The sequence below is a fragment of the Saccostrea cucullata genome, unplaced genomic scaffold, assembly GCF_032062105.1.
Source record: "Saccostrea cucullata isolate Sc308-1 unplaced genomic scaffold, CSIRO_AGI_Scuc_v1 ctg87, whole genome shotgun sequence".
Taxonomy (NCBI): domain Eukaryota; kingdom Metazoa; phylum Mollusca; class Bivalvia; order Ostreida; family Ostreidae; genus Saccostrea; species Saccostrea cuccullata.
Window position 1 is genome coordinate 432,632 of NW_026932818.1, and position 17,741 is coordinate 450,372.

Below are 17,741 nucleotides of genomic sequence, written 5' to 3' on the forward strand. Positions count from 1 at the left end.
GCCCCCACACCCCCGCTTAAAAAAGCGAAAACCCATTTAGATATCTTTTTTTTCTCGCTTCGAGAGTTTCTTACACAACTAAATGGCGTCGCCCATCATAGTTGATACGTTGCTAAGTTTTTACGCCGCGCACTCTCACGCGCGGATCTAGAATCAAAATGGCGGCCGTACCGGTAAAGTGCATTCTATCCTCATTTTCTAAATCTTTTTTGTCAGTTTTCCTTTATTGATAATTGTTTTTGGTTTTTAAGGTGGACAAGTGGAGGATATAACCATTATTGGGGGCGGTATCGGGGGTACATACACAGGATGGAGGCTCAGGAACAAAGGCCTCCGGGTAGGAATTTATGAATACTCAAATCGTGTCGGAGGCAGAATGTACACAAGAACTTTTCCAGATGCCCCCGATCTTCCAGTTGATTTTGGAGCTATGCGGTTAAGGCCTGCAGACCATTTAAGGATGATTAAAGCCGGTAGAGAATTAGAGTTAACATTCGTTCCTTTTGTTGAAGAAATGGGGCGGATTCCCGAACGAACCCACCTTTTCCTGCGTAACACTCACTTGTCTATCCCTGAGTTAGGGACGTCAAGAACCCCCTACCGACTTAGACCAGAGGAAAGAAGAAATCCTAATGAATTAGAAAGGTGATTTTTGAAAAAAAAAAGTTGAAAGGAAGTTTAGAAAGCTTTGCATTAATTGCTATCGGATTTTTAAAACATTAACGAATTTTATGAAAATAAAACATATGAAAAAAGTATTCAAGACTCAAAAGGTTCATTAAAGATACAGAAGAGCAGAGCAGACACGGACCTACAAATTATCGGAGGTGCGATCAGGTGCCATGGAGGTGTGAGCATCACCTGCTGACCGGTCACACCCGCCGTGTGCCCATTGTCATAATCTGGATAAAACAGGAAAATCCGTTGACAATGTAGTGTATAAATGATAGAATAACAATAATTATGAAAATTGAAAAAAGTCAGTCAGCATTTCACTCAATGATAAATTATATTTGCCGAAAAGGTCATAGAAAAAAATTCATGTATCCCACTTTCATTAGTAGTGTTTGTAACATTTATTTATATATGCTCTAGCTATGTTAAACATGCTTAACAAAAACATTATATGGAATGATTATATTGCTGAATATATGAAACTTGATTAACGTCACACGTTTTTACAGAGTGTAACTGATATATCAAGACCTTGTCTGTTTTTAAGGCACCAAATATTGATTTACGATAATTTTTATGAATTAATTTTTTATGACTTATGAAGATCAACAATATAACAGAATAATTAATTATCTATAAATAGAACAACAAACTGGTTTTCTTCAAAGTTATACAAAATTAACAGTTCATTAACAATTCAAGATTTTATATCTTTTTTTCTCACGTTGTAGGTTACTTTCTGAATGGTTTACAAACTATAACGGTTCGGATCCAAATAGAGAACAGTTTATTGCTGTCACTCTCAGAGATGGAGTACCTTTATATTTGCAGAGGTTTGTTATGATGATTCATGCCTAAGCAATATGAAAATTTCCGTACCTAAATTTAGGGGGGAAAACTCACTAAAATCTGATATGATTATATGATTATGCATTATCTCTTATGTTCTAAGGAATTTTTTATTCATCTTTGCGGTGTATTTTAGCTCATCTGAGCCGAAAATCATCGAGCTTTATTGATCACATTTTGCCCGCTGTCTTTACATCCGTCTGTTATGGTAAAGTCAACCAAAATTGCAAATATGAAGGTTGAGGTTGATGAAGAAATTCGCATTTTTGACAAGCGACACATAAAATAATACAAAAATCATGGTGGGATAACATATATCCATCTAGGGGTATGGCGCTTCGCAGCATTGTTAAGGCTTGAATAAGGGGGCGGGGCCTAATTTATACGGGAAAAGTTTACTGTGACGTCACACAAAAATATGACTTTTATGTATTTCTCATTGTACCTGAAAATGAAATAGTTTGCAACTTTTAACTGTATTCGCATAATAAACAACAATAAAACTTATCAATGCATTTAAAAAACTTGCTAGTTAAGTCCCATGTAGCTGGTTATAGACAAAGCACTGATCGCGAAGAACTTGTAAACATGACGTCATTTTGGTAAAAATGACGTATTTCATGTGCTGTGAGAGGCAGATTGGGGAATTTTTTAACAATGAAAAATGTGATTTATTATTAAACGAAATATTATTTACAGGTTTTAAACAGTCGATTAATACCAATGCATATCCTTTGTTTAGTGCGATTATTAATTAATTATCAAGAGAATGTGTTTTATTATTTATGTCGTGTTTTTATGTACATGTTACGTATATTTTACATCGAGAAGCCTCATAAAATCGCACTTTCGCAAGGGCATACACTTCATACATCTTAACCGTTTTTTGAATATAGATAAAGGATATTTTTCTTAACTTGAAAAGTGCTGCTGCTTTCTTTAAATCGAGGGCGTGAACTTATAAGTACACAAAATATTTGGTAAAAGTCAAACATATTTCGACATTGGCTTATTTACCTGAAAATTTAACCATTAAAACGCGAAATCTATTCAAAGCAGCAGCACTTTTCAGAAACTACAAAGTATGCAGATACACATAATAACTTCAATTTTTAATTTCAACTAGGGTATGCCCTTGCGATATTGAAATTTGTTCATGACCTACATTCAGTACACGAACTAGTCATTCATCACGTGACTGTCCATCAATGGGACCAAACTTCATACAGTAAAGAGTAGGTTATGCTATGCTATTTCCATAAGTATTTAAGTTCTGTGATAATAAAACAGCTTAATTAAAATAAATTCAGTTTTAAAAAGGTCCCCCTTTTTTGCACGTCTATTTTCCGTTGATTTCTCATAGTAGGCCTTAACAGTGCTGCGTTGCTGTGAGATCATGAGGCCCTTGTTTGATTCTCATTTGCCGCGCTGCATAAAATGTAAACATTGGAATTGATTGTCCTATGTCATGCGCTCAGTACATGGTAAATACACAAGTACTTTTTCGGTCCATTGGAGGTCACAGAATACGTTGGCAAGAGCCCTCATTGAGAACACTCGATGACTATGATTACCAACGAAGGCTCTAAATTTGCAGTCTTAACCAGAATACAATGACCTTGAAAAATATCGAATAAAACAATCAATCAATTACTCAGTACAAGTATTTACATTAAATATTCAATACAAGTATTTACATTAAACATGTATTTTCCATATATAGTGTGTGGAAATTTAAAACATTCAAAAAACAGAAACATGGAAACAGGGAGAAAAAATGAAAGATTACGTTTTATTTTTACGTAACATACGTTGAATGCAGTGAAGGTGAAATGTCATAAGCGAAATCAAATATCACGCTCATTTCGATATATTCATATTTTATATATTCATATTTACAGTTAGAGGCCATACTAGTTAAAAATGTAAATAAAAGCAATGAATCATTTTCTTAAAAAAGATAAACAAATTAAATTACGCGCATTGAATTTAATGATTCATTGCTTATTTTTACATTTTATTGCTCTCTATCATTTTTTATGCTTAAATATTTGCACCATAAGAATAAACATTTGTTTGAATTTTCATGTCTAGCGTATAACATGCTTTTTACAAGTGAAATTAAGTTTATGCGTAATAAAACAGTTTATGCCTAAAAATAATTTTCAGCTACAAAGAGGTTTTACGAAAAACTGGAATAAGTAATGAGGGATACAATTATTTATTTGACAACAATTTATTCAAATTTGGTTTTGGAGATGACCAAAGCATTGTACGGTTTCCCCGAACTAGACGAGGATTCGAAGAGAACACGACTCCCAATGGACTTCCACGGGTGGTAACTATTCCCACAGGACTTGGTTCATATCCCATGGGATTTATGAGACGATTCCTGTCAAGGAACCCACGAAGGTATTGACAAAGATATAATTTCAGAAAAGACAAATTTTACAAACTTTGACCAAACAATATATAAATCTATCTCATAGCTACATGTATATTCTTTAAAAAAGCAGGAGAAAACATGTCAAATAAGATTTCCTAAACTCTTCAAAATAGTATAGCTTAGTTCGATGACTGAACATACGAAAATAAAGGCATTCATTCAAGTGGTCAGGTTAAGATGGGAAGGCATTTTTATACGCATAAATTAAATGAGAATAATTTGGTCGAATATATATATCGGAGCTTGCCTCGGTTTATAACTTGATCAAACTCGTAGCATGCTCTTGTGTATCGTATAATTTGGGAGATGGTAATGCCACATGCAGGTGACAATGGAATATTACTACATTATTGAAGAAAAATGAGGATACAAAAGCTTATGTTATCTCGTTTGATATACAAAGTAGTTGTTGTTGGCCATCATTTTCTTTGGTATTTAAATATCCAAAGTACAAGGATTAGATTTTACCCTTTGAAGTATCAATATGTCTTTTCAAGCCCAGCATCGTGCCAATCTTCATTTTAATAATTTTAATTTCTGTTGTAGACACCGGTATCATCCAAACAGCCAACTAATTAAAATATCAAAAATTAAAAGAGGACTCTACCGATTGATATTTAGAAGAACAAGAACTATCAATGGCAGAACTATTCCTACAACTAAATACTTCAGAGTGATTACTCGTAATGTTATACTAGCTCTACCAAAAATTTCTATACAGCGGATTCAGATGCCAAACTCCAATAATCCTGTTTTCCAGTCGGCACTCAATTCGGTGATTGATGTTCAAGCCTCAAAGATATTCCTCGTGTACGATTATCCTTGGTGGTTCAACGAGAGATACAATTTCACGTTTACGCATTCAGATCTACCTTACAGACAGTCATTCCACTGGGGTATATCTCGCACTGGTAAAGCAGTTTTTCTCATGTCGTATGCTGACTTCGATGATGTCGCGTTCTGGAGTCATCTTCAACAAAGAGGAAACGTCATTAGCAAAAGAAATGATGATACCCGGGTAACGGACGAGGTTGTAAGACACGCACATAGTCAGATTTCCAGAGTTTACAAGACAGACTGCAGACATCTCCCTGCTCCTGTGGACGGAATGATGTTTGCTTGGGACAAGTACCCGTACAGTGGTGGCTGGGTATCTTGGAAACCCGGATCAAGATGGTACGACATCAAAAACTATTTGACAGCACCTTTTCCTGGAGATAATATATTTATTGTGCATGGTTACTGGGGGGCGGAGCATAATGGTTGGGGTGAAAGTTCGTTGGATGCTGCTGATGCTGTATTAACTCACTTTGGAGTTCCACCTTATCTTCATGATATGGGTAGAAAATGAACATTATTGTTGCTAAGTTAGAAAAGCCACAAAATACAAACTCAATGATTTACAAACGTTGTCAGTCAAAAGTTTGTGAGAAAAATAAAAAATGATAATTCTTGTAACACAAATGCATACATAATTATTGTAAATTTATAAATAACGATGAATTTATAGATGTAAAGCTGTATTACGAATCTCTTTCTTATCACTTTTTTATATATAACGTACTTTGATTGTTCTCTCAGTCGAATTTAAAATTCTCATTCTGTTCATTTACAAAATTTTGTCTTGGCGAATGAATCAATTCTTCAAACAATTTATTTTAAAACGTATTAATGCGTCATATCATGAACCTACTATATTATGTCTTTGGTTTAACCGGTTCTTGTACAAATAAATAACTGCAAGAAGGTATAGGGTTATGTTCTTATTTATTTCGTGGAGATAAAATTTGAAATTTGTTTTATTATAAATTTCAAATCAAGCCTACAATTTTATAACAATAACAACATATAAGTACATTTATCTTACACGTGTTGATGATATAGCCCATTAGATGAACTTATGCTTTATCCACGGGTAGATGCTTTATCAATAGTACTTCCGGTTTTGATACGATCCCTAGCTTCAATATTTTATTTTATTGAAATTTTTATTTGTGAAAAGTATTGCCTTAATAAAATGAATGATAAAGAGCGGTAATATCGCTAAAAGCAAGAAAAAGACTTGTATATGTCAAAGAAGTCTCTTATTTTATCAAGGAACATGTATTGGCTACTTGAAGACAGAAGTTACCCCCCCCCCCCCGTCTTTGAATCGTTTTCAGAGAAAGTAAAGCCTAGCAGTTAAGTTGTTGCTTTAAGGTTCCTTTAACATGATCTTCAATAATGCTTTCTTATATTCTACTACGTAAGTATGTCTACCTAGTAATATAGGTGTAACTTACCATGGATCAATAAAAATTAGATCTACAAGTAGGCTCCAAGCCTTGCCTGGCACTTTTTGTACTGCCATCATACAAAGAGTTAATATTTACGATCCCATGATCCTTACAACTTTCAGTCAGAAGTTTGCTTGATATAAAGCTCCAGCAATTGTCACATGATGTTTTCAAAGACGCAGATAGCAAAAATTCCTAATTTTGAACACGATCTACTTTCTTTCGAGGCATGTCAACATCATATACGTCATCAATTTGAATTGGCAATCATACATAGTTTCGCAAGGAAAGTCTTAAAGTTTTGTTAAAACGAAAGTCGTATGAGATAAACAGATCATCTATAATTGTGTGATTTGATATTTTTCATGCTCTGCAAGCTTGGCGAATATATACATCATTTCAACTCGTTGGATAAAGCCAATAACAAATCACACAATATAGATATCCTATATATACACAACTTATAGACAAATACAATCACGTTACAACACAAAACGATCACAATTGAAACTCATAAAACATTCATTCAGGCCATGACTTTATATTTCATACAAACACATTCAAAGGGCGATAACGTTTAAAAAACTCAGATTGAATTAATGGTATAAAATACATTTCTATATTTATTTATTTATCATATATTATATATTTACAATACTTAAAAAATATGAGTTTAACATATACATGTAAGTGTATGGAAGTGAGTGATTTTTCTCTCGATCAGGCTCACTTTTAGTTATTACATGATGATGATGGATTAATAAATCATACTTGTTCAAACCCAACTCTTCATTTTAAGGATCTACATGAATTAAATTAAAATATAACTTTCTCCTCATTTGCAGTTTCATTTTTAACTTTAGTAACTTTAAAACTCTCATGCAATTGGAAGCACATTCATATCCATTTAGCAACTTTAAACTTAACATTCTTCATTTTATTTATTATCTTTTAATTTCAATTTAATATGATTTTTTATTCAGTTTAAGAAATGATTTACATGCAGTTTATGTGTGTTTATTAAGCACTGAAATCATATTTTTGTATATCATTGGTTCTATAACACACCTGACCGTGCCGACAAATTGAATACTGTGCAATAGCACGGTATGATAATTTGTCTGCTAGTCCGGGTGTGTTAGAGAACCGACGACATCCAAAAATATGAACTCAATGCTTATATTTACATTCCCTAATTTTACATTTTTATAATTGTAAATTTCGTTTTATCTTTAATGTGAATAAAGAGCCCTTCGAAACTGGTGTGCTTAACAAATTTGCAAAGTTAAATACGCAAACGAACATTGCGAGGATGAAAAGTGACAAATTAATTTTAAACGCACATTTGTTGTATTTCTTTCGCTAATTTAACAGGGTTATAGTTTAGTTGAGAATAAGAAGATTGTACAGGTTAGTTTTCCTTGAGTATTGAAAATGCTTAAAGTTCCTATGTGTATTCTTACGCGCGGTGACAAGGTTTCGCGTGTGTTTTAGGGATTTGAACGTCGTGGATTTCTAATGGATTTCATAAAGAAAATTACACTGAATATAAATATATTAATGTACAAACTTGTCTAAGCCATTCTTTTCCGTTTGAACACAAGTTAAAGAAAACGCTGCGGGAGTTAATGATGAACAGAAGATGCTTGTACCTTCACGACACCTGATCCCTCTCTGATGTTTTAGAGGTCAATATTTCCGGTGCTTTCAATCATATTGTTACAGTTGGTAATTGAGCTTAATTACTGAAAGTTATTATCGTCATATTTTTAGCCACTTCCTGCAGAACAGCAAAATTAAAAAGGTAAAAGAATTATAGTACATTGTAATTGAACACATATGTCTGAAAGGTATATCTGGTGTTTTGATGCACAGAACATTGAATTGACGAGACCAGGAGTGCTAACGTGTCACTGTGTAGGAAATTAAATAAATTAATTTCTATTTTGTAAATTACTGTTTCTTTTTATAGAACGATAAGAATATTATAACATTGCAACATACATTAGCAGAATATTATGCGTGCTTGAAATGATTTTTGTACCGTAATTTTCATAAATTGTATGGTTTTTCCAAGAAACGTATTAAGTGCTTGATAAATAAGAGTTGCCTTCTTTAGTTTAAATATCTTGGAAGACGTGTATTCAGTAAAGATTCCTCGCTTGTTTCATGTTCTTACAAAAAATATGGGATTTATTTCAGTGAGCATATGTATTTTTCTTACTAGTCTCGGACAAATTAAAGGTAATCTTTCTTGTAACTTTTCAACAGGATTTGTTTTTACTTTGTCATCAAAAAAGATAATTACTGCGTAAAGTCATGTTTTGAATTGCGCATCGCCATTTTAAAGCTCTTACAACATATGGACGGTTGATAATTACATAATTTCGAAAAATATCTGGGTGAAAAGAATCGGGGTGAAAATAAAAGATAAAACAGAAAAAACAAGTAAATTTTTTTCTCTAATTTACATTGCTTATTGAAAAAAAAACATATAGTTAAGTTAATATTGAATATCCTTAAAGTTATTGTATTTCTTAAAGATTCCTTGTTTTATTTCATGTACCTACAGAAAAAAATATGGAATTTATTTCAGTGAGCATATGTTTTTTTCTAAGTCTCAGTTATTTTGCAGTATTCCACAATCCCATGTAGAAAGAAAATATTCACCCTGAGGTTCATTTTTTATTTGTTAATTATTATATTTGACTTTGAAGGTGGACAGGTGGAGGATATAACCATTATTGGGGGCGGTATCGGAGGTACCTACACAGGATGGAGGCTCAGGAATAAAGGCCTCCGGATAGGAATTTATGAATACTCAAATCGTGTCGGGGGCAGAATGTACACAAGAACCTTCCCAGATGCCCCCGACCTTCCGGTTGATTTTGGAGCCATGCGGTTAAGGCCAGCAAACCATCTAAGGATGATTAAAGCCGGTAGAGAATTAGGGTTAACATTCGTTCCTTTTGTTGAAGAAATGGGACGGGTACCCGAGCGAACCCGCCTTTTCCTGCGAAACACGCACTTGTCGATCCCTGAGCTGGGTTCAATAAGGACACCTTATAGGCTTAGACCAGAAGAAAGCATAAATCCCTCAGATTTAGAAACGTGAGTGTAATGTTATTTTTCCATGCTAAAATTTTAATCTCTCAGAAAGGTAGGTGTATTGTCGTTTTGATGTCAAAATTTTAAGATTAGATTCATTTTTGTGTGGTACGTTCAAATGTTGATACAATAATGATACACGACTCATTTCACGTTTTCGTTCAAACGACTGCCGTTAATTGCTTATACCTTTAATTTACATTCTTTAATCATCAGGAAGTTTTGATGCATTAACGTTTTCTTTTTCTTATTAACATTTAGGTCACTATCTGCATTGTTTACAAATTATAACGGTTCAGATCCAAAAAGAGAACTTTTCACTGCTGTCACTCTCAGAGATGGAGTACCTTTATATTTGCAGAGGTTTGTCATTTTGATTTTAATGCATTTGATAATAATGACTTGAATTTCAATTTGAAATTCAAATTATTTCTTAAAATGATTCATTCATTAAAGTGGTTTTCTCTTTCATTTGGTCTTCCATGGGAAATCCATTTTTTGTAATTGCAAGGGTTTTTCTGTTGTCGAATTTTAATTTAAACTGTTTTGGTATTACACTATTTCATCACATTATATACATTATATACAGATTCTGAATTAAATCTAATGATTTATGATCTTAAAACCTGGCATCACGTGATATATCCAACATATGGATCACTCAAGGAATGTTAATTGAGTAATTAAAACAGCTGAATTTTTTTTTCAAATTTCAAATTTCAAACAATTGTGACGAAGAATGATTAACAAAAAATTATTAACCCTGGCTAGTTTATTATACACAAAAATGTTTGGATACATTATCAATGGAATGTATGGAGATAACGAACAGTATTCATGTTTTGTTCAAAACTCCATAAAACAATAATAAATTGGAGCAGAACAAACACGGACCTCCAAAACATCTGAGGCGGGATCGGGTGTCATAGAGGAGTGATCATTCCCTGCCGACAGTCACAACCGCAGTGTCCTCATTGTCATGATCGAAAAAAAGGAAATAAATCTTCAAAAAAATCAGTATGTAAATAATGGCCTAACAATTAGTAGGAAAGAGGTCAGTGAGGCTGAGTGAGCATTAGACTTAATGATAAATTGTATTTGCTGACAAGGTTATTGTACCGATTTGTAAATTACGAAATGATGACTTTAAACGAGACTGCTGATATTCATGCTTTAGAAATTAAATTATAAATTTTAGAGAAGTAAAAATAAAGAACGGTGATGTATAATCTGCATTGTTTTTATATTTAAAACATTGCTGTGATGTCATTCCTTTGTTCTTGCAGTCTAAAAATTCACCTATTAGATGGCAGTGCGATATTAGTGAGCAGTCTGATATTAATCGTAATATCAGACTGTCTCAGTACTGATATCTTGCAAAATTGGACTGTTACTGAATAAAGGAAATAAAAAATGTGATTAATCAACAAACAGCAATTTAAATTTCTCACTTTCAATGATGATTTTGAAACCATGATCTTACAGAATTGCAGAATTAAATAGAAAATTAAACTTTCAATTACACCGAATATACTGTAACAGGAAGAAGAAAATGCAGCAGACCAGATCATTTAGAAAAAACTAAACAATCAAACAAAGCTGGTAAATTTCTAATAAACTTATATAACACTTGAAAAAATGTTCCAACCCCTTTCTCTGGTCTTTGGGGGACACCAGAGAAGCACAAAAACTTTCAAAACCCCAAAAATAAATTCAAGATAAAACACAAACTTTAGACACTATAAAGAACAACATTCAAACAGTTTGATTTCATTTTTCTCATAGAAAGAAAAATGTCTAGATGTAAAAGCAAGGTAGTTAGGCCTAATATATAAATTAATACTTAATTTGACAGATTCGCAACAAACTGTGAAAGAAATTTAAAGTATTTCATTATTTCAATGTTTCCCTCAAAACCCCTGGATTATTGATTATGTTTGTTTTTCTGTAATAGAGCATCCAAGAAAAGGTACATGTAGAAGCTAAACATCAAAAAAATGAAATGAACTTATAAATGTACCTCCAGCATCTGCTTAATTTTCTGTGGTCACTCTTCATATCTGCATTTTCCATTCCATATTCACCATTCGCTAGATTGTCTATATTATAATTTGTTGCTCTGCTTTAATCTCCGTGTATGTTTTAAGGAAGAAAAAATTCGTCCCCACTCTCCTTATCAAATTATTTCAAATACCTTTTACAGTGAAGCCGAATCCCTAAATACTGAGTACTTTTCATTTAAACCTGCATTCTTGAAATAATTGCTTCAGTGGTCATTAACACCTTTGTCTTTTGTTCTAAAATCGGACTATCTCAGGTTAATCAAAAGGAATGTTTTAAGTATGATATATCCCTCATACAATTCTGTATTAAAAAATATCAGACAGTTTTCGGCCCTAACGGTCCTCAAACTGTCTGATATTTTTTAATACAGAACTGTATTCGGCATATATCCAAAACTTGCAATTTAAGCTAAAACAACTAGAGGTCAAAGGAAACAATAAAAATATGAAAGAAATAGGTTTCGGAGAATTTTTATGTTGAAAATTATGTAAGTTTTTTAATCAACATTATACATAGGAAAAGACATTGATTTGACTAAGTCTTAAAAGGAAGGATGGCTTTGAGGGTATAATGTATCAGAATAAAATACGTGTAGTGCCATTACACCTACAGAAGAGTTCTTGAAAAACTCCATATGAAACTCAGGGATCTTGCCAATGTCCTAAAGCTTTCATTGAAATTACAGAACGATAAGCCTTTGTCCAATACAACAGGCAATGATGCTTGTAGCTGTTCCAAAATAAATGAAACATTTTCAAAAGATAAAATATATTTTCTTTTTTATTTATTTTTTTGTGCGTTTTGTGATTTCCTACTTTTTAAATGAGTCATGATGTTTTCTTCAATTGTGATAATGACCTACAGGTTTTCCCTACTTTCAACTTAGCCATGATGTTTTCTTCCATTCTGATTACTTTTTACGTAATTTATTTACAGATACAACGAAGTTATTAGAAAAACTGGAATAAGTAATGAAGCCTACAAATACATATATGACAACAATATATTCCACTCCGGTTTATCTTATGAACAGTGCATTGAGGCGTTTCCCAAAACACGTCAGGGTTTCGGAGAGGGCACAAATCCTACTGGACTTCCACGAGTGGTAGCTGTTCCTACCGGAATGAGTTCATACCCCACGCGATTTATGAAACAATTCCTATTACGGAACCCTGCAAGGTATCCTCAAAATTGTTGTTTTGATTAAGCTTAAGGTACTCTGATCCTCAGGTTCTGAAAATCAGGCATTGACTAATTGAAAATGCTCACAAAAATGTCTCTGAATTCTCAAAGTAATGTGTTTTTATCAAAAATAATTCTTCGAACTTCATCTTTAAAGTTAATTACAGTAATTTTAGTAAATCTCAAAAATTTTCCAGGAAAGGCGAATAAAAACTCCTACTGTGCATTTTCCAAATCAAATTTGATCAACAAACAAATGTTAGAAATACAAATCATAGGTATCCAGGCTTTTGAAGAAATTGCACAAATTTTATACATACAGTTACTTTAGTTTCTTCTATTTACTTCGATCATTTTACAATGTATAGTGTATACAGATTTTCCTATCATTGCAAAACCCATAAAATCACTTCTATTTTCATATCATATGTAAATATCATATGTAAATAAAAATGTAAATAAATATGTAAACTATCTATACTTCGATGTAAAGAACTTCAATTTCTTTGAGTAGGTTATTCTGAAATAATTTTTTGGGGTAAAAATTTCGACTATTTATAAGACCTTTCCAAGAACTGTAAATAACATTGAAGCACACTGAGAGGCATGAAATGAAAATTGTTGCATGAAAAAATTTAATTTACAAGCTTCATTTGGAGAATTTTTGAATTAAATTATAAATTAAAAAGTTATCCTTCCTGGCTGAAGATCGGAGTTCCTTAAGTGTTTATGCTTAAAAACATGAAATTCACCTTATACCAATGTTCACAATTGCCCATGCATAGGTAAATGTTATTTTCAATTAACAAGTTATAACGATCAAACCAAACGTTCTTCTATTGCAATGTGTAAAAAAACACAGTGAGGTGTAATTTCAATGAAAGTCTCTATTTACAAAATCTTTTGAATTCAAAATTTGTAGAAAAAAGCATGTACTTTTTAACATTCATTTACCGCTTTAATGGCTACAAAAATTATTTATGCTGAATTAAATGATAGATCGCTGTAAAATCACCTTTGATTTGCACTTTGGCTATGTCTGCTGGTCTTCACTTTAGTTCATCGATACACAATATTCAGAAAGGACAATGTTTACCTGTATTCAGTTCCCTATAAAACATGAATAATCACAGAATTCATAATATCTACGATTGAAATATCAATTTATGCATCCTGATAGACACAACAGAAAATAAATAACTACAAAATCTACATGTTCTGTTTGTAATATTGCCTTGATCCTCATTTAAATTATTTCAATTCCTGTTGTAGACACCGTTATTATCCAAACAGCCAACTAATCAAAATATCAAAAACAAAAAGAGGACTTTACCGACTGATATTTAGAAGAACAAGAACTATCAATGGTAAAACTATTCCTACATCTAAATACTTCAGAGTGGTAACTCGTAATGTTATACTAGCACTACCAAAGATAGCTATACAGCGGATTCAGATGCCAGACTCCAACAATCCTGTTTTCCAGTCAGCACTCAATTCAGTGATTGATGTTCAAGCCTCTAAGATATTCCTTGTGTACGATTATCCATGGTGGCTTAATGAGAGATACAATTTCACCTTTACCCATTCAGATCTACCCTACAGACAATCTTTCCATTGGGGTATATCTCGCACTGGCAAAGCAGTTTTTCTCATGTCGTATGCTGATTTCGACGATGTCGCGTTCTGGAGTCGACTTCAACGGAGAGGAAACGTCATAAGCAAAAGAAATGATGATACCCGGGTAACGGACGAGGTTATAAGACACGCACATAGTCAGATTTCCAAAGTTTACAAGATAGACCCCAGACATCTCCCTGCTCCTGTGGACGGAATGATGTTCGTTTGGGACAGGTACCCATACAATGGAGGTTGGATTTCTTGGAAGCCTGGATCAAGATGGTACGACATCAAAAACTATCTGACATCACCTTTTCCAAGAGACAATATATTTATTGTGCATGGTTACTGGGGAGCGGAACATAATGGTTGGGGGGAGAGTTCGTTGGAGGCCGCTGATGACGTATTAACTCACTTTGGCCTTCCTTCTTATCTTTCTTATAAGAGAAAAAATAAAATGTATTAACAGTGTAGTAAGTCGAGACAAAATAAATATAAAAACTTATTTTCTCAGCGACGTCTTCGATCAAAAGTCAGAAAAAGGTCAATATTATTTATCACTGGACTTTTGCGATGAGCATAATCAAAAATAGCTTTTGGTATATGAAAGATTTTGTCTTACCTAAGCTAAAACACAATTAAAATTTTTTTCGATTCCAAGGCTTAGCAACGGGTTCATAAGCGCTAATGTTTACAATCGACGACTAACTGTTACACTGTGTCGAATACGGTAGGTATTTTGTGATATAAATATTGAGCTAAACAGTTAATTAAACGATGATTATTAGTATTCAAAGCTCATATTACGTTGATGGGGAGGGGAACAAGAAACGCCCCATACTAAAACCCTCCCTTCCCATTTTGACCAACCCCTGCAAAGTTGTTATACCGTAACGTTTTTTGTTCCTTATTTGATTATATTCTTCCATAAAAAGATATTGAAAAGAAATAGTACTCCTCAAGAATGAGGTATTTTTAGTTATGTTTTTCTACCTCTCTTGTTCTGATTGCACACCTGTAAATCGTGTAAGTGCTCCTAATACCCTACCTATGGTCACTTTTACGTTTTTAATCTATTATCAATCCCGTTCCTCATGATCAGTAGAATAACTCATGTTTAAATGTGAAAGTAAGCCGTCGAGTGTAAAAGTTAGTACTTTTCGTTAAAATCCAGTTAACAATTACATACGTTAAAATCAATATTGGTCAGTCTAGTTTACTGCTTAGTAATACAAAATAAATGTTATTTTGATGCGTTTTTTCATTACAATTGTATTAGAAACAGGAAATTTTGACCATTTCATAATTACAAATGCAAGAGACTAAGTGGTATTCATAAGTTTGAGCATAATCAAATAATTAAAAGACTAGAATTGGCTTTTAAAAAATAAAATCAACAGTGAACTACTAGCCTCAAAATTAAACCAGTTTTTTTCCTGACTGGAATAGATCGTAAACATACAAAAACAACTAGCCATAGTTTCATGATTAGGAATACTAAAAATGAATTAAAATCTAATTATAATACATGTGAATGCATTTTAATGCTTTTAACTCTAAATTCGATATTTAAATACTTTGATATCCCCCTCCTACTACATGTAGCACGGGTTGGTATGGGGTGTTCACTCCCTGATCCTCTGATGTTTTGGACGGTCATGTTTGCTTCGCTCCTATTTTGTAATGGTAAATGGCATTGAAAGCTCGAATACTATTCGTTATCTCCACATATTTCATTTCAATAACTTGACCTAGTTTCGAGACAAAAACTGTAAAAATTAAAAAAAAAAAAAAAGGAAAAGGGTAACAAGCATTAAATCATTCAGAAAAAAACATTCTAATGAGCAAATGGAGTATTAAAAGAACTCAGCATCAACCTGTTACAATAATAATTCGCAACCTGAAACTTGTGAAAAGCATTTAATTTCTGAAACAAAAACATAAAAAATAACCTATTTATTTAATTAAAGAACATATCTTTTTTTCACACGATAATATTTCATTTAGGAATTCTTTTGTACTTTGAGAATTGAATTTATTAATATTGACATTGCTGTATAATTCATCTCGTTATAAATCATTATTGCAATTGAATGATGGAAGGTTTCACTTGACACCTTTTCAAAAGCTAGGAAATCAATGGTGCATCTTTGACATTGAGGACCTTGTTTCTTATTTTCCTCTCACCGAGATATAGATATATGTAAATAATATACAAAATATAACGGACAAGGTCCAAACTTTATAGAACAATTGCTCTTCGAAAAGGTACTTCAGGTATTTCCAGAGAACTGCTATGTTTTTACTTTTTAACATGTCTGGCGAAATAATCTGTAATCAAGGGTTCCCGACCCTCCCTCTGCTATAAATTTCATAATGAAAATTTAAAATTTCATGAATAACAATAACATTAAAGCCACTTTGGAAATAGTTTGACGTATAAAGCGCTGCGTATTTTTTTTAGAAATGATTTTTCAACACAGAGAACAGAAATATATAAAGGGCTGTTTTGTAAGTCAGAAGATGACAATGTTGTATGTGATTGTACGAAAAAATACATCTATAAGGAGGAATTAGCTCTCTTCTAAATATATCTTCATGTGGAAAAAATGAAATACTAGCAAAATTTGTACTTGAAACATTAAACCATTTTTTAAAACGGTACTTAAAAAGATACAATGTATTCAATGTATAAGGCTTTTAAAGTTGGAATAACATGTTTTATTGTTAAATATAATCAAACAATTTGGAAAAATTCACAAAAGAAATCAAATTTAATGTTTCCATTATATGTAAGATTTCATCTATTTGACTTCTCAGAGGTCTCAGTAAGGAAACTCTGATAAAGAAGACTATGAGTAGTATTCATATTTTGTACTTTGAAAGTAATGTCTCTTATCAGAGGGTCGGTACCCCATAAAGAAATGATAAAATCCTGTAATTTTAAAATTTTATATTAAACTCCTTTTTCTGCTGATGATGTAATAAAGCAATAAATTTCCATGGTGTTTCCTTTTTTCTAATCACAGCAGGTTTTTTAAAACCTTTTATAGTGTCATGTCAGTGGGCTAAATGATTGAGCAACAATGTAACAGCGATTCACATTGTACCTGTTGAACTTTTTTCTTGGTTAATTAGAAACTTCATTTAAATATCATTTGTCTCATGTCTAGCCAACAGGAACATTATGTAATCATTGTATCGTCGGAAAATGACAAACATGTTTACAGATACTAGATGATTCCTGGCGAATTTTTAGACTGAAGTAAGATATTAATTATTAAATTTGTAGATTTGCTATGCAGCAACCAGAGCAACGAAAGATTTACATATATAAAAAAATTAACAATCCTAGTTTATTTTTGAAGAGGTCAGCAGTGTCACACATTTTTTTCAGCATTTGAACTGATAAAGGAGATGAACAAATGCACACAGATGGTTGTTTTGCACACAGGGATTGGTTTTGTGTGTATTCAAAATTTTAAAAAAAATATCGAAGAAGAAAAAACAACTGTTTTATG

General features: G+C 32.5%; 2 protein-coding genes across 2 annotated transcripts; both read left to right on the forward strand.

Annotated features, from left to right (window-relative positions):
• Window positions 1-251: 251 nt before the first annotated feature.
• On the forward strand, window positions 252-5,321 carry LOC134236290 (aplysianin-A-like). The gene is made up of 4 exons (XM_062718470.1): window positions 252-645; window positions 1,407-1,508; window positions 3,694-3,936; window positions 4,517-5,321. The coding sequence occupies exons 1-4, from the start codon at window positions 377-379 to the stop codon at window positions 5,319-5,321; spliced, it is 1,419 nt and encodes a 472-aa protein (XP_062574454.1). The 5' UTR covers window positions 252-376.
• Window positions 5,322-8,381: 3,060 nt separating this feature from the next.
• On the forward strand, window positions 8,382-14,725 carry LOC134236272 (achacin-like). The gene is made up of 5 exons (XM_062718454.1): window positions 8,382-8,490; window positions 8,964-9,357; window positions 9,616-9,717; window positions 12,355-12,597; window positions 13,873-14,725. The coding sequence occupies exons 1-5, from the start codon at window positions 8,433-8,435 to the stop codon at window positions 14,684-14,686; spliced, it is 1,611 nt and encodes a 536-aa protein (XP_062574438.1). The 5' UTR covers window positions 8,382-8,432; the 3' UTR covers window positions 14,687-14,725.
• The last annotated feature ends 3,016 nt before the right edge of the window (window positions 14,726-17,741 follow it).

Excerpts from the sequence above, each read along its gene's own strand:
- LOC134236290 (XM_062718470.1), top strand. The coding sequence starts at position 377 with ATGTACACAAGAACTTTTCCAGATGCCCCCGATCTTCCAGTTGATTTT. Across the intron at positions 646-1,406 it reads AATCCTAATGAATTAGAAAG|GTTACTTTCTGAATGGTTTA; the intron begins GTGATTTTTGAA and ends CTCACGTTGTAG. Across the intron at positions 1,509-3,693 it reads GTACCTTTATATTTGCAGAG|CTACAAAGAGGTTTTACGAA; the intron begins GTTTGTTATGAT and ends AATAATTTTCAG.
- LOC134236272 (XM_062718454.1), top strand. The coding sequence starts at position 8,433 with ATGGGATTTATTTCAGTGAGCATATGTATTTTTCTTACTAGTCTCGGA. Across the intron at positions 8,491-8,963 it reads TAGTCTCGGACAAATTAAAG|GTGGACAGGTGGAGGATATA; the intron begins GTAATCTTTCTT and ends TTGACTTTGAAG. Across the intron at positions 9,718-12,354 it reads GTACCTTTATATTTGCAGAG|ATACAACGAAGTTATTAGAA; the intron begins GTTTGTCATTTT and ends ATTTATTTACAG.